General features: G+C 41.3%; 1 protein-coding gene across 5 annotated transcripts in view; it reads right to left on the bottom strand.

Annotated features, from left to right (window-relative positions):
- Positions 1–2,201: 2,201 nt before the first annotated feature.
- Positions 2,202–22,942, bottom strand: part of PCGF5 (polycomb group ring finger 5) — a 149,284-nt gene continuing 128,543 nt past the window's right edge. For 2 of the 5 annotated variants that reach the window (XM_073353828.1, XM_073353832.1), the window contains 2 exons: positions 21,242–21,313; positions 2,202–3,195 (listed from right to left, as the gene is read on the bottom strand). In XM_073353828.1, coding sequence (XP_073209929.1) covers positions 21,276–21,313 — 38 coding nt within the window. In that variant the 3' untranslated portion in view covers positions 2,202–3,195; positions 21,242–21,275. Of the gene's footprint in view, positions 3,196–21,240; positions 21,314–22,942 lie in introns of those variants that run through there. The other 3 variants (XM_073353829.1, XM_073353831.1, XR_012160028.1) reach the window with 2 other exon arrangements.

Genomic DNA, 22,942 nt, shown 5'->3' with positions numbered 1-22,942 from the left:
CCTTCTCTGAGGCCAACATCCCCACTCACTCCACTCCCCTCCCTCTGTTGCTCGCTCTCCCTCACCCTTGCTCACTTTCACCAGGCTGGCGTTGGGGTGTGAGAGGGGTGAAGGCCCCAGCTGCGGGCTCTGGGTGGGGCTGGAGATGAGGGGTTTGGTGTGCAGGAGGAGACTGGGGGTTGAGGTGCAGGAAGGTGTGAAGGCTCCAGCTTGGGGTGTGGACTCTAGGGTGGGGCCAGCCAGAGATGAGTTTGGGGTGCAGGAGAGGGCTCCAGGCAAGGAGCTGGGGGGTGTGTGTGTGGGGTGAGGGCTCTGGGGTGGTGCCAGGGTTTGGGGTGCAGGAGGGGGCTCAGGGGTTGAAGCACAGGAGGGGGTGTGGGCTCAGGGCGACGCTTACCTCAGGTGCCTCCTGAGAAGCAGCAATGTCTCTCTCCGGCTCCTAGGCAGAGGCGTGATTACATGGCTCTGAGCCCTGGAGGCGCTGTCCCCTCAGTCATGGTTCCTGGCTAGTGGGAGCTGCTGAGCTGGCGGCAGGGGCACAACACACAAAGCCCCCCTGGCCGTCCCTCCGCCTAGGAGCCAGAAGGAGATGCTGGCAACTTCCCAGGAGTCACGTGGAACGGGTAGGGAGCCTGCCTGCGCCGCCAACCTGACTTTCAACCGCTTGGTCAGCGATGCTGACTGGAGCTGCCAGGGTCCCTTTTCGACCTGATGTTCCGGTCAAAAAGTGGATACCTGGCAACCCTAAATGACCATCTTCAGGAAATAGTGCAAAGCTTTCCTCCTTTTCCAAAAACCCTGTCCACCTTAAAAGTGATACAACATGGATGCACCCTCTTATACCCAATAAATCCTGACGAACCCACCAAGAAAAGGGGAAATAAATAAAATCTAAACAAACCCTAACCATGCAGAGTTTTTATGCTGAAAAGGGGAAAGTACCACAGATGAGGAAGTCCACTGGAGACTTCACTATTGAGATTGATTTTTCATGGAAGCTACTTAGATACTGTGGTGATGGGTGGCAGTATAAAACAGTTAGGTAAATGAATAAGGTAGAATGGAGGGAGAGAGGTGTCCATAATTGACTCTGTTTTGGCTTGCTACAATATTTTAATTTTCTGAGCACAATAAACAGTGGGGAGGGTAGGTTTGTCCCCAATTTCCATACATTCTCCCCAGCCTATTAATTTATTTCCAGGTGACTCAATAATATTTCCTTATCAATCAATCTAAAATGTGTTACCAAATAGCTGCTGCATGATTGCCAGCTTCTCTTTTCCCATCAGAATAGACAGCATTTTTTTAAAAACTAAAAACCAGGACATAGTTCTTAATATTGTCAAATGAAGATTGGATGGTTTGGAAACTGGGAGCACGTGTCACTTCAAACAAAGTACCTAATTCTTTCCCCCTCTTTTCCTTGTTAACCAGCTGTACCAGGCTCTGAAGCCTAAAACCTCCTACTGCCTAGAGTGACCCCACCACATGCTTTTCAGTTTTAACGTGGAGCCTGCTTATTTATGTTCTAGGCCCACACTGCCATTGCACTACATCACTGATTCTTGCATGGTCCAGAAAACACAAGACCAGGATTTGGAGCACCACAGATTCAGTGGCATTCTAAAACTCACCACAGTTCAATAGAGAGGTGCCCAGAGCCCATCATCAACACAGCTATCTCAGGTTCAGTTTTGGGGTGGGAACTTGGAATGGAACTATGGACTGTCAGGTGCAGAGAGGTCGGACAGATGGCTGATTATACTGAAACTAACATAAAGCACTAGTTTTATTATAAAGAGCCCCATAGGATAGTTTTTAAAAAATTGGGAGGAGGGTTTCAGGGAGCTAAGTCATCAATTTCTGTCATATTTAAGCTTTCATTTAAGGAGAAAAGTTCTAGCCCTTGTGGTTGTAGAGCTTCCACTCCAAATGTGAACAATGCACTGTTCTCTGACAGCTACAGTTGCACATAGGTTTTCTAGCAGCTTGAAGTTGATGAGACTGGTCAGTTTCATTCATATTGATTAAGGGTATCTGTGAAACTGTCAAGTTCACTTTGCGACTGGTTGGGGAAACTATGAACAGCAGCAGAGGCAGACAGAGGCTAGGTCTTCCTGCAGACAGGGACAGAGTAGCAGTCCCTGTAGTTCTGGAGACAGTCACAGTGTTGGGAAGAATGAGGAGGACTTGCGGCACCTTAGAGACTAACAAATTTATTTGAGCATAAGCTTTCGTGAGCTAAAACCCACTTCATTGGATGCATGCATGGAAAATACAGTAGGAAGATATACACACACACAGAGAACATGAAAAAATGGGTGTTGCCATACACACTATAACAAGAGTGATCAATTAAGGTGAGTTATTATCAGCAGGAGAAAAAAACCGTTTGTAGTGATAATCAGGATGGCCCATTTCCAACAGTTGATAAGAAGGTGTGAGTAACAGTGGTGGAGGGAGGGGGAGAAATAAGCATGGGGAAATAGTTTTACTTTATGTAATGACCCATCCACTCCCAGTCTTTATTCAAGCCTAATTTAATAGTGTCCAGTATGCAAATTAATTCCAATTCAACTCTCTCTCATTGGAGTCTGTTTTTGAAGTTTTTTTGTTGTAATATTGTGACTTTTAGGTCTGTAATCAAGGGACCAGGGAGATTGAAGTGTTCTCTGACTGGTTTTTGAATTTTCTACTTCTTGACATCTGATTTGTGTCCATTTATTCTTTTACGTAGAGACTGTCCGGTTTGGCCAATGTACGTGGCACAGGGGCATTGCTGGCACGTGATGGCATATATCACATTGGTAGATGTGCAGGTGAAGGAGCCTCTGATAGTGTGGCTGATGTGATTAGGTCCTGTGATGGTGTCCCCTGAATAGATATGTGGGCACAGTTGGCAACGAGCTTTGTTGCAAGGATAGGTTCCTGGGGTAGTGTTTTTGTTGTGTGGTGTGTAGTTGCTGGTGAGTATTTGCTTCAGGTTGGGGGGCTGTCTGTAAGCAAGGACTGGCCTGTCTCCCAAGATCTGTGAGAGTGAGGGATCGTCCTTCAGTATAGGTTGTAGATCCTTGATTGTGCGCTGGAGAGGTTTTAGTTGGGGGCTGAAGGTGATGGCTAGTGGCGTTCTGTTACTTTCTTTGTTGATGGGAAGGGATCTAGTAGGACAACCTCCTCAACAGTCTGGCAGCTATTGTGGAGACAGGAGACAAAAGAGGGAGATGTTTGATGCTCTAGGCCCATTTATTATATCAAAATTAACACAGAGAGTAACTTCTTTCTGTCAGCAGCCAAAGAGGCGGAGGAGGAATTCAAATTTAGACCAGACACCCATTAGCCACAGACTAATAGATAAAAAATAAAATCCCAGAGCAAGATGCAGGGGAGAGTTAGAAACTTATTTTTTTAAAAAGCAGGATCTTAAATCCTTCACAAACTTATGGGACCTCAAAGAAAAATGTTGATACAATACCACTAATACAAACTCAGTCTTACTCCTGCTTGTTATTATTCGGTATTATATAGTTAGCGGGAATTGCAATTTTTCTTTAGAGTGTTGTTTCTCAAAACTTACAGTCACATGTAAAAGAAAAACACACATACACATAAAGAACAAACAAAAAAGTAAAAATAAGACAGGCAGAAGTCCAGCAGCAGAATGGGGGCTATCCAATTTATTGCACTGAATGCAGCATGTATGGTTGGTGTATGTGTTCATTCGGTCCAGGCAGTTCATGGCCCTCTGAGACAAGAGTTTGGGCTCTTGAGACCAGAGTGGCTGACCTGGAGAAGCTAAGGGAGACAGAGAAGTACATAGATAAGACTTTCAGGACACAGCACAGTCCCATCCCCCATATGACAGCCTCTGTGCTGTTGAGTGTGAAAGTCTTGGGGAAGGAGAATTTGGAGTGAGGGAAATGATCCCATAGTTGGGACCCTCCTTCCAGATGATTTCCTGGTATCCTCTCACACTGACGACACCTCTCCAAGGGAGGGGACCACTGCTGTTAGGAAGAGAGATGGTAATAGTAAAAGGGGTTTCGTTCATTAGAAATATAGATAGTTGGATTTGTGATGACCAGGAGACCTGCATAGTGAATTGCCTGAAGGGTGCAAAGATTGCAGACCTCTTGAAACGTCTACCAAGGCTTATGTGCATTGTTGGGGAAGAGATGGTGGTCATGGAAGCTGTAGGAACCAATGACAAAGGAAAAGGTAGGAGAGAGGTTCTGGATGCCAAATTTAGGTTGCTAGGTAAGAGATTAAAGTCCAGGACATCCATGGTAGCATTTTCTGAAATGCAACTATCTCCAAGCACAGGGCCAGTTAGACAGGCAGAACTGCAGTGTCTCACTGTGTGGAGGAGACAATGGTGTTTGGAGGAGGGATTTAGGTTTATTAGGAACTGGGGAACATTTTGGGAAAAGAGGAAGGCGCCACCTAAACCAAAACGGAACCAGATTACTGGCAGGTAAAATTTAAAAAGTCTTAGAGAAGTTTTTAAAGTAAGAGAAAGGGGAAAGCCAACACGTGTGAAGCACATGGTTCTGACGACACATCCATTAGGTAAGGAATTTTTAAAGGGGATACTCTATATCCTAATAAAGAGGACAGGATAGAAGTTACAAAGTACAGGAACTGAAGAGAAACAGTCAAATGAAAGAGAGTCTGATTCAGTTACATCACATGAAGCCAGACAACAAAATATTGACAAATTTTATAAGTGCTTGTTTACAAATGCAAGAAGTCTAAATACTAAGGTTGGTGAACTTGAGTACCTGGTATTAAATGAGGATATTGATATAATAGGCATCACAGAAACTTGGTGAAGCGATGATAACCAATGGTACTATCAGAGTATAAAATATATAGGAATGACAGTTGGTCATGCTGGTGGGAGAGTGGCATTATATGTGAAATAAAGCATACAATCAAATAGAGTAAAATCTCAAGGGAATTTCCAGGATTGAACAAGAAGAATATAGCAGTAGGAATATACTGCTGACCACCTGACCAGGATGGTGATGGTGACTATTAAATGCTCAGGGAGATTAGAGAGGCTACAAAAACAGAAAATCCATTGATGATGGGGGAATTTCAGCTATCTCCATATTGATTAGGTAACATGTCACCTCAGGATGGGATGGAGAGATAACATTTCTAGACACCATTAATGACTGATTTTTGGAGCAGCTAGTTCTGGAAACCCAACGGGAGATGCAATTATTGATTTAGTCCTAAGCGTCGCACAGGATCTGGTCCAAGAGATCAATATAACTGAACCACTTGGTAATAAAAATCATAATGTAATTAAATTTAACACCCTTGTAGTGGGGGAACCTACTATAGAAACCCATTACAATAGCATTTAACTTCAAAAAAGGGAACTACAGAAAAATGAGGTGGATAGTTAAATAGAAATTAAAAGGAACAGTCAGAAGAGTGAAATGCCTGCAAGCTGCATGGAAACGATTTAAAAACTCCATAATAGAGTCTCAAACTACCTGCATATCCCAAATAAAAAAAAAAACCAGTAAGAGGACAAAAAAAAAGGCCACCATGGCTAAACAACAGAGTAAAAGAGGAGGTTAGAGACAAAAAGACATCTTTTAAGAATTGGAAGTCAAATCCTACAGAGAAAAATAGAAAGGAACATAAACTCTGGCAAATAAAGTGTAAAATATAATTAGACAGGCCAAAAAAGAATTTGAAGAGCAATTAGCAAAGGACACAAAAACTAACAGCAAAAAAAAAATGTTTAAGTACATCAGAAGCAGGAAGTCTGCCAAACAATCAGTGGGGCCACTGGACAACTGAGGTGCTAAAGGAGCAATCAAGGAAGGCAAGGCTGTTGTGGAGAAACTAAATGAATTCTTTGCCTCTGTCTTCACGGCAGAGGGAGGTTTCCACACCTGAACCATTCTTTTTAAGTGACATATCTGAGGAATTTTTCGAGATTGAGGGGTCAATAGAGGAGGTTATAGAACAAATTGATAAATTAAACAGTAATAAGTCATCAGGACCAGATGGTATTCATCCAAGAATTCTGAAGGAATTCAAATATGAAATTGCAGCACTACTAACTGGCACGTAATCTATCGTTTAAATCAGCTTCTGTAGAAGGTGACTGAAGGATAGCCAATGTAATGCCGATTTTTAAAAAAGAGTTCAGAGGTGACCCTGGCATTTACAAGCCAGTAAGCCTACGTAAAGTACCAGGCAAACTTGTTGAAACTATAGTAAAGAACAGAATTATCAGACTCACAGAGGACATAATATGTTGGGTAAGAATCAACATTGCTTTTGTAATGGGAAATCATGCGTCACCAATCTATTAGAATTCTTTGAGGGTGTCAACAAACTTGTGGACAAGGGTGATTCAGTGGATATAGTATACTTGGACTTTCAGAAAGCCTTGACAAGGTCCATCACCAAAGGCTTTTAAGCAAAGTAAGGAGTCATGGGATAAGAGGGAAGATATTGTAATGGATTAGTAACCGGTTAAAAGATAGGAAACAATAGATAGGAATAAATGGTCAGTTTTCAGAATGGAGAGAGATAAATAGTGGTGTCCCTCAGGGGTCTGTACTGGGACCAATATTGTTCAACATATTCATAAATGATCTAGAAAAAAAGGGGTAAACAGTGAGGGAGAAAAGTTTTCAAAGGAAACAAAATTACTCAAGATAGTTCTGTTCAAAACTGACGACAAAGTGTCACAAAGGGATCTCACAAAAGTGGGTGACTTGGCAACAAAATGGTCGATGAAATTCAATGTAGATAAATGCAAAGTAATGCACATTGGGAAACATAACCCCAATTATACATACAATGTTTAATTGCCAAATGAGAACATAATATTGCCTTTTGGCAGGCACTTTCTCATCTTCAGTCCATTTAACCAACAAACTGGAAGTGTGTTAGTAACTATTCCACAGCCTTTGCATAGTTGCTGGCAATGCTACACTATGAGAAAATGTGAATTCATCTTCATGACACAGGACACACTGGTTGGACTAGATCAGGGGTGGGCAAACTTTTTGGCCTAAGGGCCACATCAGGGTGCGAAACTGTATGGAGGGCCGGGTAGGGAAGGCTGTGCCTCCCCAAACAGCCCCTGCCCCCATCCGCCCCCTCCCACTTCCTGCTCCCTGACTGCCCCCCTCAGAACCTCCGACCCATCCAACCCCCCCCTGCTCCTTGTCCCCTGACCGCCCCCTCCAAGGACCCCCCACCCCAAACCGCTCCCCCCGCGACCCCACCCCCTATCCACCTCCCCCACTCCCTGTTCCCTGACTGCCCCCTAACCCCTATCCTCCCTTTTCCCTGACAGGCCCCCTGGGACTCCCACGCCCTATCCAACCCCCCCGTTCCTCGTCCCCTGACCGCCCACCCTGAGAACCTCCACCCCATCCAACTGCTCCCTGTCCCCTGACTGCCCCCCGGAACTCCCTGCCCCTTATCCAACCACCCCTGCTCCCCGCCCCCCACCCGCTTACCATGCCGCCCAGAGCAGCAGGAGCTCGCAGCCCTGCTGCCCAGACAGAGCCAGCCGTGCTGCCTGCATGGCGGTGTACCAACAGGGGAGGGGAGGGACTGGGGGCTGGCCTCCCTGGCCGGGAGCTCAAGGGCTGGGCAGGACGGTCCCATGGGCCGGATGTGGCCCGTGGGCCATAATTTGCTCACCTCTGGGCTAGATCCTCTGATGCAATGCAGCCACTTTTCAATACAGTGCTGGCAGATTCTGCCTGTAAAGGTGGTGGCAGCACAAGGGGGTGGGAATCATTCAGAGTCAGAAGGGAACTATGGCTGCCATGTCATGCAGCTGCATAGATTGGTTTTGGCTCTTTGAAGCTATTAGCAGCCAGTCTAAATTAGAATTGCCCTCAGGCTACTCTATGCCTGGAGAATGGCCCAACATAGCAGCCATATCAGGGAGCGCAAAGATGAGCTATGTGTCACTTTTTTGAAATCTTTCCAATGTGTGATTTTTCAGATGAAGACAGAGCATATACTTTTTGTGAACACTGGCAATACTCAAATTACCCCAGTAATTATCCCAGTGAGTGGGATGGGGTGTGTGGTGGATGTAAAGAGTTATATAGGCTCCATGTAAGGATTCAGTGAGCAGAGACTTTGAATTAAATTTGCAATAGATACTGAAGTGGTAGAATAACATTTAATTAAGTTTTTGCTTGCTTTTTTTGAGTTAACAGGCAGTTAACTCAAAACTTAAATTTATTAAATTTAATTAAGAATGTGCTTTTCCCCTCTCTTTCTTACTAAGTTAAATTGAAATTTCATTTAAGAGCTGGCTTTACTAAAAGATAACTTGTTTAACTTTCAGGTTCGATTTCTCACCATGTTTGGTTCCCAGTAGTTTAATAATATTATTTAATATAAATAATCAAGCACAGTTGCACAAACACCAAGCATTCACGTGCTTATCTCTTCCCTTTTGTTATCAAGAAATCACATAATCATGGGCATTACAACTAGGGTTACCAACTCTGACTGAAGCTATTCCAGGAGATTTCCCCCCCCCAACATGACGTAATGTCATTTTCTTAAAATATCCTATTAAAATCTTCCAGATTGCTTTCCATAGTCACTGGGAGATCAATGCTGATTCTGGAAGATTCCAGGCCAATCCTGGAGGGTTGACAACCCTAATTATAACAACTTCAGTACTGGAGTTTATGCTCCTATGAGAGGGACTCAGCTGGAGTAAGATGGCACAGATGCATTGTGGACCTTTCCCAATTTACGTTAGCTGGGGGCTCTGCCCCCATCCCCCACCCCCGCCCCAGAACTGCAAAGTATAGAAAATCCTAATAAAATGAAGCAAAAAGAAACAAACACAGAAAGGAGAGTATTCAAGTGAATTCACACTATTTACTTCATCTCTATTGAGATATAAATATTCAAGTTTAGACTCCTTCAAAAGCACTGAAATAATTTCCTACCAATCTCATGTTCACAAAAATCCAATGCAATATTAAAATTAAAATTCCTTTCCTATTCTCCATAAACAATTTGACCCAGATCCTCAGCTGGTGTAAACTGGCGTAGCTCCATTGGTGTAAATAAAGCAATCCTGATTTACACCAGTTGAGGATCTCATCCATTATATCTGTGGCAACAGACACAAAACTTTATCCCAACTTTTGTTTTTTCTGTTACCAGAGGGAAAAAAAAGATTATCTTACTTAAGGCAAAACAAACATTTCCCCCATTCCTAACAAAGTTATAAAAACACTTTTTAAACTGAACATAATGTATATCTGCAATCCAACTATGAATATTTGCAATACAATAAGTGTCCCAGAAAATGTTCCCCAGTTTCATAACAGGACAATCCTACCTGATTTGGAGTGTTATTTCCAGTTCCTTTCAGTTAGACAAAGAGATGCTTGAATAATTCAAAAAATAATTCACAAATATTCTTCTCCTGTTTAAAAAGTTTCAGTCATCCAATAAGGGAAAAGAAACCATTCCACATAATATAGGTGACCAGTCACACACTACCAACAGCAAACTATGCAAGTGAGCTGTTTGCAAACAACCAATGGACTGAAATATGTTCACAAAAGTATTTATCAAATGCTTGCAAATAAATATATTAGTTAGTAGAAGCCAGTATGTATTTAAGATTCATGAATGGCGAAAAAAAAGCTAAATTCACTGGATGATTTATTCAAATTTATAATTCAACCAATTCTGATAATAAATTCCCTGACAGGCATAAACTGAAAATCAAAGAGGGTCCAATTCACCCCTAATTCAACTCCATTAATGCTGGTGGAATAAGTCTAAGGATGGATTTGACCAATTTTGTACTTTTGCTTTCCCTCATTTGCTTTGCTACTAGTTGCAGTGATGCTGCAGATCCTGATGCAAACTGGAGCATCACCATGCATCTTGGTAGTTGATGTGGACTCTGCCCTCAGAAGTGTTAGTCTGGGTCTTCTGTTCCATTACTGATGTATTCTTATTTTATTTTTTGGATTATTGTAGTACTCTGAAGCCCAGTCATGGACCCAGACCCCGGTATGCTAGGAGTTGTACAAACACAGAATAAAAAAGACAATCCCTACCCCAAAGAGTTTATAATCTAAGTATAAGATAAAAAACAACAGATGGATTCAGAGAGACTGATGCAAGCGTACAAAGAAACAATGAGACAATACCGGTCAGCATCAGAGGCTGTGGTCACAGCACACCAGCAGACTTGTCATTGTCAAAGGAGAGTTTTGAGGAGGGATTTGAAGGTGGACAATGAGGTAGCTTTGTTGATGTTTACAGGGAGCTTCTCCCAAGCGTATGTGGCATGATGGAAGAAAGCAAAAAGGTACTTGTCTGAAAATTTAACAAGTGGATGATGGAAGCAGGCATCATTGGCCAGCTGGAGGTGTGGGGGGGGGGTCGACCTTTTGATCTGATTATTTCCTGTGTTTCTCTCTCTCGCTCCATGATACTTTTTCTTATTCCTCATATATTGATTGAGTATACAGCTAGGTATCTTACAGTTCCCAGTACAGAAAATGGAGGCTTAAATAATAGAGGTGGACTTAGTGAGGTGGCCCCTGGGAAGGGTAGGGAGAAGAGAGGGTAGAAGCAGACTAGGTGAAACAGGAAAGGAGTGCATGCTTCAGAAAGCTCTGTTCCTCTTTATTCTGCATAAAGCTATATAGTACTTTGTAAGTTGTTTTCAAAGCATCTTACTGCTGCATGATTATTTGTGGCTTGCCTTTCTCTCCTTTGAGTTACAAGCTGTCTTCAGGTTTCAGACTGGTAGCCGAGTTAGTCTGTATCAGCCAAAACAACGAGGAGTCCTTGTGGCACCTTAGAGACTAATACATTTATTCGGGCAGACGCTTTTGTGGGCTAAAACCCACTTCAGATGCATCTGATGAAGTGGGTTTTAGCCCACAAAAGCTTATGCCCAAATAAATTTGTTAGTCTCTAAGGTGCCACAAGGACTACTTGTTGTTTAAGCTGTCTTCAGTTCAAGCTTTCAAACCAATTCCTTCTTTTTTGTTCTGGTGGTTTACATACAGCTGCAAGATGGAAACATCCAATTAATTCTCTTCTGCACTATTAAGTATTTGATAATTACTTTCTCCTAGTAAAAAAAATTAAAGGGATAGAGGCTATTAATAAATAATAGACCATATTAATCCAAGGACTATGCTTGCTTCTGTTCATGTGGACCCTGAAGAAGGCCCATGACAAGATAAAATCCATCAAAAAGAGACAGTGATGTGGTAGAAAGTGGTCAGTCTTTCCTCCAATAGAGAGCTCACAAAAGGCCAACTGTTCCCAGAAAGCTGATGCTGTCTCAGGGTCGGGCATGGTTTGGATATGTGCTCACTCAGTAAATTCTCCATCAGCCTTCAGCAATGAAAAGTCTCAGGGAGAGTGACAGCCATATCACAGCCTACTTGTCCCCAGGGTAAATCCCTCACTAAAGTGCAGGAGGAAAGATGGTGCCAGCTTTGGTGAATCTGACCCTGAATCTATTTTATTTTCTTGTAAAAGATTTTATGCATGGTCTTTCAGGCCAATTCCTACTTGAGAAGCATGTAAAAAACAAGTTTACCGTGATGAGGAAGATACCAGACAGTGCTGGTCTATAATAGTCTGAGGCAGGACATCAAGTCACTTAATTGTTTCGTATTAAGGAGTTTGCTTTGGTTTTCTAAATTCTCCCTACAAAGCATTATAAAGGTGGGTAAAGGCTTATTAGGATATGGAGGACTGCCTAATCTTCATTTATTTACAGATTAGTAAAATTACCTGATTTTTGTTTTAGGAAGCAAAAATGTTTAAACTGATGTTACTACACAATAAAATGAGAAAAAGAGAAAGTCATTAATAAACTCTCTCTATTACTTTAAAGGAGTCCTAAACTGAATTATTAGCACAGTCTTAGTGATAGGAATTACAAACAAAACGTGCTAGTCATGGTGTCAGTGAAACACTATTTGTATTACTATTATTATTGTCTAAGCTGCTAAGGAGCTGTTGCTTTATGGAAGAAAAGGGGTGACTATACAAAGCTAATCTGTACATATGGAGGGAAGAAAACAAAGTATTTGTATTGTAGTTGTTCATATAATGTAACTGTGGCTATGGCTCCCTCTTGTGGCTGTCCAGCAGTATATGCTAATAGTAACAACGTAAACGTTTTAATATAGCATCTTTCATAAAAGTAGCATTACAAACTGCTATAGTCTTATTTCCTGACTATTTTTTGAATTCTTCCGTACTTCGTAGGCATGATGACAAATATAAGAGTTCCCAAACGTTGGGCCCTTTTTAATAATTATTTATTTACGGTCAGATCATGTTTGTGCTTGTTTTTATTTGTATGACTAATATCTTTGAAATCAATGAGAGCAGTCTCATGAATAATTTAAACACATATGTAAATCTTTGCAGGACTGGCGCCTTGAAACTGTTAAAGTGTTGAGAATTTCATAGCATTTACATCCTACATGGTGTCTAAACATTAAAGGTACAATACTTCACCTTTCCATGTATCTTGGTTGCCATTTAATGAAACACTCCAGTAAATAATAAATAAATAATGATTATACTTAGCTCTTGTATAGCACTTTTTAGCCATAGATCCTAAAGCAATTTACAAAAGTGGATAAATATTATCCTGATTTTACATATGGGGAAATAATTTTGTCACAGTGAATCCTTTTTCATAATATGCATGGGGTATGTGCTTTTCATAAACACATTTTCATAAACACATTTGAAAACGTTGGCAGTTTCAAAAGAAAATAAACAATGAATCATATTACTGATTATTAATTTGAATATAGCCAGTCATTAATATTGTAGAAGGAAATTCCATATTATCAATGGATATAATGTCCTGTGCTGCTAACAAAGTTCTGAAAAGAGTGTTTTCTTTTAGATAAATGTAGAGACCATAAGAGAAAAGCAAAAGCAGTTTTCAGATCAGCCTTAACTGAAGTGGGCCAGACACCTTGGCAGCAGAAAGACAGATTTTAGTGACACCATAAAAACACTGAGATACTGAACTAGCTTATCACAAACTATTACTCACCCAGCCAAGTCAGAACTTTCAACAATTTTATCCTTGGTTATTGACTGGGATGAATGTAGGCTGCCTGGAAGCATTTAAGATGGAACAGCATACAGTCTATGGTAATATGGATCTGATCTAACACCTACTGAGTCATATAGGAAGACTTAGATGGGAGCCTTTCTATTGACTTCAGTGAGCTCTGTGAGTCTTACGGGTTTATTTTATAGGCTTTTTGTGCCACTCCAATGCAGCTGCAACTGGCAACTTTCACGCGTACTACTTTGGATTCAGTTCACGTTTAATCAAATCCTTCACATTTTGGAGGGAGGCTTTATTACTAGAGCTGATTGAACTATTTGTTAAGACCAAATTGCTCTAAATTTGTTTAGATAAAAATTATTTAGCCCTGCTCTCAAATTATCTTCAAAATGATGAGGATTTTCTCAAAATTGATCCTTGTTTGTAATTGTTCAACAAACTTTAAAAAAGGAACGTATATAAATCTACATGGGGATTTGCCAACCCTGGGGTAAAGTTTTCCTTTTGGTGTTCAGACTTTGGTATTTTGTGAGTCTGACTGGTCACCTAAGTTATGTGGTATGGGTTCTGCTTCCTGAACAGGTGGCCTTCTAACCTTTATAAACAGGAGGGATGCCTGAACAAATTATAAGGGTTTTGAATACTTCAGGTATATACACGGAGTGCCCCACTTTATCTGTGACCTCCCTCCCTCTGACTGCTGCTGTTGGCTGACCTCACATTTCTCTCCAACAATGGCAACATGGGTCTGATTACTCTCACCCCAGGTAGCCCACCTTTTATGTTGCAATGGTGGTCACAGGTCCATATACATATAGAATATAGGGCATTTTGGTCTCAGGTCCTGATCTATCTCCCATCCCTGCTTCTGAATAGACTGCAGATATCTTGCATCATGCACTGGGTCTAGACTACGTGCAAAGTGCCTCTAGAAGATAACAGACTTTTTTGATGCTTAACCATCACCTGTTATGCCTGTCTTGCCATCTCCTCCTCACTGAAGCTCATGATAATGTATTTATTTTGTTTGCTTGAAAAAGTCAATTATTTTAAAATCTGTTCCGAATCTCTCACTGCCTCCTAACACCCAAACCCAAACACACAGGGTCTGTTTACACTAGACTTCCTTAAGGTTTCCCACCTTTGCTGTCAGCAGTGGAGCTCTACAAGGAGTATTACAGTAGACCAGCTGGCCATGTTTAAAACTAATGGCTTAGAAGTGCTCTGAGCACAATTAAACTACACAGTGAATAATCAACACTACTCCCACTGACTGAGCTGTACCAGTGCTGGCACCAGCTCACTGTGGGTTCTAAACAGGAATATCCCCCCCCCCCTTGCATGACACATACTAATAATTAATAGGGGGCCCCCTTGAGCTACTCAGGGCCTTAAGCAATTGCTTAGTCCGCTTATGCCTAGCACAGGCTCAGGCTGTACCAGTGGTAGCACCAGAGAAAACTCAGAGCTTGTCTACATTACCCGCTGGATCGACGGGCAGCGATCAATCCAGTGGGTGTCAATTTATCGCATCTAGTCTACACGCGATAAATCGACCACTGAGCGCTCTCCCGTTGACTCCAGTACTCCACCAGAGCGAGAGGCGCAGGCGCAGTCGACGGGAGAGCGTCAGCCATTGACTTACCGCTGTGAAGACACCACGGTGAGTAGATCTAAGTACGTCGACTTTAGCTACATTATTCACATAGCTGAAGTTGTGTAACTTAGATCAGTCCCCCCACTAGTGTAGACCATGCCTCAGAAAAGAAGTCTAGTGTAGAGACAGCTCAGCCAAGGTGAATAACATGCTAGCACTTTTGACAGAAATACCCATCAACACACATGAACATGCTCATTCATACACAAATACCAGTATTCACACTAATAAAACCTCTTCTTCAAACATTTATACAAATAAAGTTGTCACCCAAATATTTGTGAAAAAATGTCATATATTGTCAAATACCTTTGTCCTTTATTAGCCAGACTATATTTAATACCCTGTATGTACGTGCATTACCACATCCATCTTTTCCTGAGGAATTGTTAACCCAATAGTTCTTCATTACATTTTCTGCCATTTCTCCTCGCAGAGTTCTTGTTTTTTAAAGAATTATAGAATCAGAGACCAGAAGGGACCACTATATCTTCTAGTCTGACCTCCTGTGTAGCACACGTCACCACTAGCACCACCCAGCACTCACACACTAACCCAACAACCAACATGAGATCAAAGTATTACAACCCACAGGAGACTAGACTATTATGTGCCACTGGCCGAGGATAGGAAGGACTGAGGTACACCAGTGCCCAAGGCCCCTGCAATGGCAAGGAAATGATTAAGTGAGATACAACCAGATAATCCTGGCAAGTGATTATCTAAACCCACATGCTGCAGAGGAAGGCACAACCGCCCCAAGGACACTGAAAATCTGACCTGGAGAAAAATTCCTTCCCAACCCCACATATGGTGATCTGTTAGACCTTAAGCATGAGCCAGCCAGCCACGCACCTGAGAGAGAAAGCTCACTGCCACCTCAGAGCACTGGCCTACCATCCCAGTGTTCCATCTCCAGCTGTGGTCCTCTCCTTATGTTTCAGAGGAAGGAGACTAAAAAAACCCAACTCAGACTACATTGGAAGGGAGGGGATCCTGACCCCTTCTGGTGGCTGGCTGAAACCCTGAAGCATGAGCTTTAGGAACAGAAGACATAAACCAGAGGAGTCCCAGGGCTGTTGAGCCCTGCCCCACACCATCATACACAAACCTGTCTTACAATTACACTTATAAATTAGTCCAGCTCTCCCTGACAACTAATTAAGTTCTAATTTCCGGCCTGAATTTGTTCATGACCAGTTTGTCCTTCTTGTGTCAACATTGTCCTTTAGCCTAAAAGATCATCGCCCTTCCTACTATATATCCCCCCTAATGTATTTATAGAGAGCAATCATATCCCCCCTCAGCGTTCGTTCTGCTAGACTAAACAATCTAAGCTCTTTGTCTCCTCTAGTAAAATAGGCCTTCCATTCCCCTGATCATCTTAGTAGCTCTTCTCTGTACCCATTCCAGTTTAAATTCATTTTTCTTGAACATGGGTGACCAGAACTGTACACAGTACTCCACATGAGGTCTTACTAGTGCCCTATACAATGGTATTAAAAATGCCTCAACTAATACATCCTAGAATCACATTTGCCTTTTTCACACTTGCATCACATTGGTGGTTCATAGACATCTTGCTGACTCGCACATCCAGGTCTCTCCTCTTCTGCACTTCCAACTGATGACGTCCCCCTCCCATCTTGTAACAGAAATTCTTGTTATTAGAACCTAAGTGACCTTGCACTTTGTACTATTGAATTTCATCCCATTTCTGTCACTTCAGTCTTCAAGGTCATCCAGATCTTCCTCTGATCCTCCTCTGTATTGACAATGTCTCCCAACTTAGAAATTTGCTGATGGCTCATTAGCCCACTCCTACTTTTTGTGCCATGGTCATTAATACAAATATTGAATAAGGTTTGTCACAAGACGAATCCTTGAAGAACTCCCTAGTAACCTCCCTCCGCTCAGATAATTCAGCTTTCAGCGCAACCTACTGCCTTCTCCCCTCTAGCCAATTCCTTATCCACCTTACAAGGCTTGTATTGATTCCCATCTTCCCTAATTTAATTAATAATTTCTAGTGTGGCACAATGTCAATGCTTTACTGACGTCTATGTCTATTAGTTCTTCTGCATTTCCCTTATCTAAAAAAAAAAATAAAAAAATCGGTAATTTTCTCAAAGAAGGAAACTAAGTTAGTCAGGCATGATCTACTTTTGATAAATCCATGTTGTATTGCATCCTCTTTACCATTTCATTACATTTTTTCTCATTTGTCCTCACAGAATTCTTGTTTTTTAACAATTATGTGTTACACCAATCACAAATACCTCTTAAGTATATCACTGGTGAATATTAAATCTGTTTATCTAACTGGTTTATTCCTGAGTAATTTCTCTTTAAAAGCAACATTCTCCCCCCCAAAGGTCAAATGTTTCACATAAAAAATCTCCAGCTTCCCCAGTCTTTGAAATAATATCAGACAGTGATACACTCCCTGGACTTTTCCACTGTTTATCTAAATGAGGAATTTAGTTTGGGTTATAAAATACTTGTAATTGAACCCAGACATTAAAACTAATGGCTGTTCAAAGGCCTCTGTCACAATTATTACCAATCCTGAAACAGAAAATTCCCTGATCCTAAAAAAACCCAAACCAAACCAAACTACCTTTTAGATTTTGTTCTTGGAAACGTTTTGCGGTCGCACAAAATTTTGTTGGCTGATTCTAGCTGGGTGGATAGAACATAACTTTTTAAAGATAGTTAGTGAAAAGCTAAACTCAGATTGTTCCTCCACTCTACCACACCTGACCTTGAAGGAAAAAGCCAAAAAGGAGAGAAAACTTCTTGTAGAACTTTCATTGAATCATGCTCTCGAGGTGGTGGGACATAGAGTAATGTGGAAAAGGTTATCCATTAAGCCTTCAGCTCCCACAGATCCCCAGCAACTGGCAGGAAAGGGCACTCCTAGATCTGTTGAAACAGCTCCTTCATTGATGATAGCTGCGCCTCTCCCCAGCAATATGATTCCAACAATCCATCTGATCATTGGCTGAGTCACCTTTTGGCTTCTTAGTAATAGGTGTGGAGAGGACTCTCCAAGAGTTAACATTCATACAATTCAGATAAGCTTAGATTCTTTCTGGCTACTTAGTAAAAACTGTAGAGAGGACTCTACAGAAGTAAAGAGTCATACAGTTCAGGTAGGCTTCTGGACCCAAACTCAGACCTTTTTGTGATACACCAGTTTCTCCATTAGAAGTAGGACATTGTATGAGTGCCTTTGCAAAGTAGTCTGATACTTTGAACTAATGAAGGACAAAATTTACAACAGTGAAGAGGGTCGGCCCAGGCCTGTGCCCTAGTTAAATCCAACTTTACACCTATTTTGCAAGCTTATGTGGGATTTAAATGGTGCACTGATTTTGTGTTAGCTTGCTGTAGAATGGGGTGAATTTGGGCCATCATGCTTTAGATCTTCAGAATAGGGCATTTAGATTAACTAATTAACCCAGGCAAACCCCCTAAATCTGAGGTCAGTGTTATTTTTGTATATGTTAGAAATGGGGACACTATCACAGAGGTTCCAGGCTGCAAGGGGCCATTGAAGGTTCCTGGACCCCTCTTCTCTCCATTCTACTTGCTCACCCAAGAAGGGCTAACCACAATCTGGCGGCCTGTATATATGCTACAAAGTCTCCATTATTTTCAGCTAATATTACAAAACATCGTGGTATTACATGTGCACCATGAGGTAGGAATATAGCAATCAGTGTTTTTCCAGGTCCCTTCAAAGTCAGTGGTGTTGCCAAGTTATTATGTAATTTTATTCAACCAAGTTAAGTAGTTCTATTTATAATAACATTTCACGTGACTGAGACGTGATCTTGGTAAACCCATTCTAAAGAAGATTACATCTTACAAATGTGTGATGTATAGTATCATAAATACTGTGGCTTAACTATTGTATATTTTGAATGTCACTTAAGATCAGGTTTTCACTATAAACTTCCAGTTATTCGGCAGTTTTCATCATGGACATTTTAAATTTACATCAAGCTGAAACTTGGCTTTCAAGCTGTCAGCCCAGATGCTAGTTTTATTCTAAAAATAGTGTAAGTTAAAGCTTTTAAAGGTGTCATATGGTTTATTTATGCAGTGGTTTCAGATGTTTTATTTTTCAGCTGCTCTAACTACAAAAGATTAATTATAAAATAATATTTTTAATTTCATATCCCAGCATTTAGAGTCTTCAGCAATGAAGAACAGGAGGCAAAATAACAGTAATGGAATAAATGTATTCTCTGAGAAGAACCCAAACTAACAATAATGTGGCTGAAATATCGTTATATATATGAGTTGAGTCCCCAGAAACCAGGTGGGGAAATGCAGAGACCCCTGTGATGGACATAGTATAATTGTGATGACCAAGTATTACAACTCAGTACAATGAAACAGAAGGTAAGATCCTCACCCTCACAAGGGACCCTGTACACCTGGTAAAAGGGTTAGAGTAGAGTAAATTGGCTTTAAAAACTTCAGTCTGAGCTGAGGGAGAATTTCCCAGCTATAAAACTGCCTTCTGAGGACCCCTTCGCAAGTCCTGGCATAGGGGACATGCTGGGGTGGAAGGATGTGTCAGAGGCTGGGCTGCCCCATGCTGTGTTATGGAGATTCCAGGCAGTACCACAACCCAGAGAGCAGCCCATGGATGTTGCCATATAACTACAGCCTCCACTGTCAAAGTTCAGCCCCTGGAGCAGCCCAGGATAGGAAGGGAACAGCGATGGCTTAAAGCCTGAGAAGCGCAGCACAGTGTCTTCCCCAGAGTATCTCTTCCAATGTAACAAACATGGCAAATAAAGCAAAAAGTCAGCAAAATAACATAATATCCAAGAACAGGAGAGTTACTCAGGGGGGTCCAGATACTGATACCTGTCCTCATGCGGAGTATTACCTTACTCTGCAAGTCAGTCTACTGAAGTCAGTGGGACTTCTCTAGAGTAAGCATGAGTAAATGTGGCAATAGCTGGCCCAGAATAAGATACTACTTAATGTGAAGAATTATAACATTCATAAACCAGTCGGAGAACACTTCAATCTCTCTGGTCACGCAATCACAGACATGAAGGTCGCTATCTTAAAACAAAAAAACTTCAAATCCAGACTCCAGCGAGAAACTGCTGAATTGGAATTCATTTGCAAATTGGATACTATTAATTTAGGCTTAAATAGAGACTGGGAGTGGCTAAGTCATTATGCAAGGTAGCCTATTTCCTCTTGTTTTTTCCTACTCCCCCCCCCCCCGATGTTCTGGTTTAACTTGGATTTAAACTTGGAGAGTGGTCAGTTTGGATGAGCTATTACCAGCAGGAGAGTGAGTTTGTGTGTGTATGGGGGTGGGGGGGATGTGAGAAAACCTGGATTTGTGCTGGAAATGGCCCACCTTGATTATCATGCACATTGTAGGGAGAATGGTCACTTTTGATGAGCTATTACCAGCAGGATAGTGAGTTTGTGTGTGTGGTTTTTGGGAGGGGGGTGAGGGGGTGAGAGAACCTGGATTTGTGCAGGAAATGGCCCAACTTGATTATCATGCACATTGTGTAAAGAGTTGTCACTTTGGATGTGCTATCACCAGCAGGAGAGTGAATTTGTGTGGGGGGGTGGAGGGTGAGAAAACCTGGATTTGTGCTGGAAATGGCCCAACCTGATGATCACTTTAGATAAGCTATTACCAGCAGGACAGTGGGGTGGGAGGAGGTATTGTTTCATATTCTCTGTGTATATATAAAGTCTGCTGCAGTTTCCACGGTATGCATCCGATGAAGTGAGTTGTAGCTCACGAAAGCTCATGCTCAAATAAATTGGTTAGTCTCTAAGGTGCCACAAGTACTCCTTTTCTTTTTGCGAATACAGACTAACACAGCTGTTACTCTGAAACCTACTTAATGTGAGAAAAGGTTGTCCTAATTTATTTAGCAGCATCTATGTCAAAGTCTGGGACTTCACAATTTTTAAAACAATATTATTGAGCACAACATTTTAATAATCTAACGCTCATTGAGCTTCCCATACATATAGTAAAATCAAACTAGCCTCTCCCCCCAATAACCACCCAAAACCAAACACAATATATCCCAACATCTTCATGGAGAATGTCCTGCCAACGCCTACCTCTCCTTTCAGCCAGGTGGGTTTTAGCTACCTCTAATTGGATGGAAGATCAGACCAGTTCACGGGTATTATGCACCTTTTTGAGAAAGAGTCGTCTCATTTAGTTTGACTGGTAAGGGGCTATACTTTTGAAGTCATGATTTTAAGACTTGGCCATAGTGGACGGTACAGTGATTATTGTAATCCTGGTTAGTCACAGTTCTGTTACAATGGATTTAATCTAGGTCTCTAAGGCTCCATTTTCAAAGAGTGTGGACAAAACACATGTAAATATTTGCGTGTGTGAAAAGTATATTTACATTTTCAAAAGCTGTAATAGTTGCGCAGTAGATTATAAAAATACTTATCTATGTTCATCTTTGTGTGCTTGTCCTCTGGCACTCACGTTTCTTTTGTGATTTTCCAAGTTTCAGGATTACCTGAAGAAGATAATGATGATGAAAAGGTTTCAGTACATGCTTTGCCTGTTTAACATGAAGTTATTTCTCCAAGTTTCTAAATTTTGATTTTTCCAATTAGAAAAATCATCTTTTTGTGGAATTACCAGTGTCAATAAAAATTAATGTGCATTCCTATTCCTTTGTTACCATTCTCTGGGTGATCCACTGCATCTGTGCAGAAAACAAAGAGCATTCAACAAACTGGCCATGTGCTTATACTTTTAAAGCCAGATCCTGCGATTTCACTGAATTCAATTGGACTCCACCTGTGCGGAATGCCTATTCACAAGATGAAAGAATTGTAGGATTGGATCTCTACGTAACGTCAAATGTTCACTGTTTAATCATTTTGCCCCTTAAGAACTGTAATATTTGAATATTCCTTGTCTATATTGTTTCATAGTATCTCATTACCCATTTCTCCCTAAAAACATACTTTACTATATTCAGTCATAGCAAATCCATGGATAAAAATGCCATAACAATCTCTTTACTAGTCAAGATTTAATAACTCATATTTAACATTCTATGAAATGCAAATGTTTCTAGCCTTCAAAATTTAGCAGTATTCAGCCCTTTCTGTTAAGGTGAGAATATGCGAGGAAGCTGAGTTAATTTAGCTGGCTTTCAGGCAGATGTTGATGAAGAATAGTCTATGGGTAGGTTTTGAAATAATGCCAGCTGGAGCATACTCTGCCACCAGTCTTCACAATATAGCTGCTATACATTATTGGGAAGGTCACACATTCTCCATCATTATTTGATGAGAAATTTGGCATTAAGTTTCCTTTCCTCCCCCTACAACTTTCCTTGATGACCAGAAAACATGTACTCTATTTCACATGTGTCTTTTGGAAAACTTGTTTCATAGCTAACATATCAAAACTTAGGAATCCACTTTCTCATCTAATCAAGTATGGTGTTTGATCCAAAATGTTCATGTTTTATAAAGAAATAGTTGTGTGTAGTACAAAAGTTAACAGAATTTGGTTTATTATTTCTAAATGTTGGATTCCCATTGTGACCCAAAGTGACAATGGGTTCTCCTCTACTTAGTCAATTCTTTCTCAGTAAAAAGTCTCTAGTGCAGGGAAAATGAGGTAGTTGTTACATCTAGAAAATGCGAGTTTGCACACTGGATGAGATAATATGGCCAATGTAGTACAAGTTGAAAAATACACAATTTTACTGACATTGGAATGGTCCATCTCCCTGGGATCTGAAGGTGTATGGGGTCTTATATCATCATTCCATCTTCCTCTCCCTTCCCCGAAGGTGGTGAGGAATGCAATGTCACCTCTGTAGCACATCCCCCTCCATTTCTCCCTGTGGAAGGGGTTCCCGGAGGTTTGGAGGTGGAGGGGAGAAGCATGGGACTGGTCATGGCATTCTCACCTGCAAAACCCTCACAAATTTCTGTATGGAATTCCAGGAGAGAGTTGGTACAGCTCAGAGCTGTATTAACCACTTTGTCTTTTTCATTTCTGCTACTGATCATCCTCTGGCCAATTGTTACATGCTTCCTGAAGAAGTCATACTGCCAGGGAAAAGGGCACTAGTGGAGCAACATAGAGGTCAGAGACATGGTGCATCCCCTTCCCATTCTAT

Source organism: Lepidochelys kempii, chromosome 7, assembly GCF_965140265.1.
Source record: "Lepidochelys kempii isolate rLepKem1 chromosome 7, rLepKem1.hap2, whole genome shotgun sequence".
In the NCBI taxonomy this organism is placed as follows: Eukaryota; Metazoa; Chordata; order Testudines; family Cheloniidae; genus Lepidochelys; species Lepidochelys kempii.
Note: the sequence above shows the minus strand (reverse complement) of the source record. Positions and strands in the feature narration are given on the sequence as shown.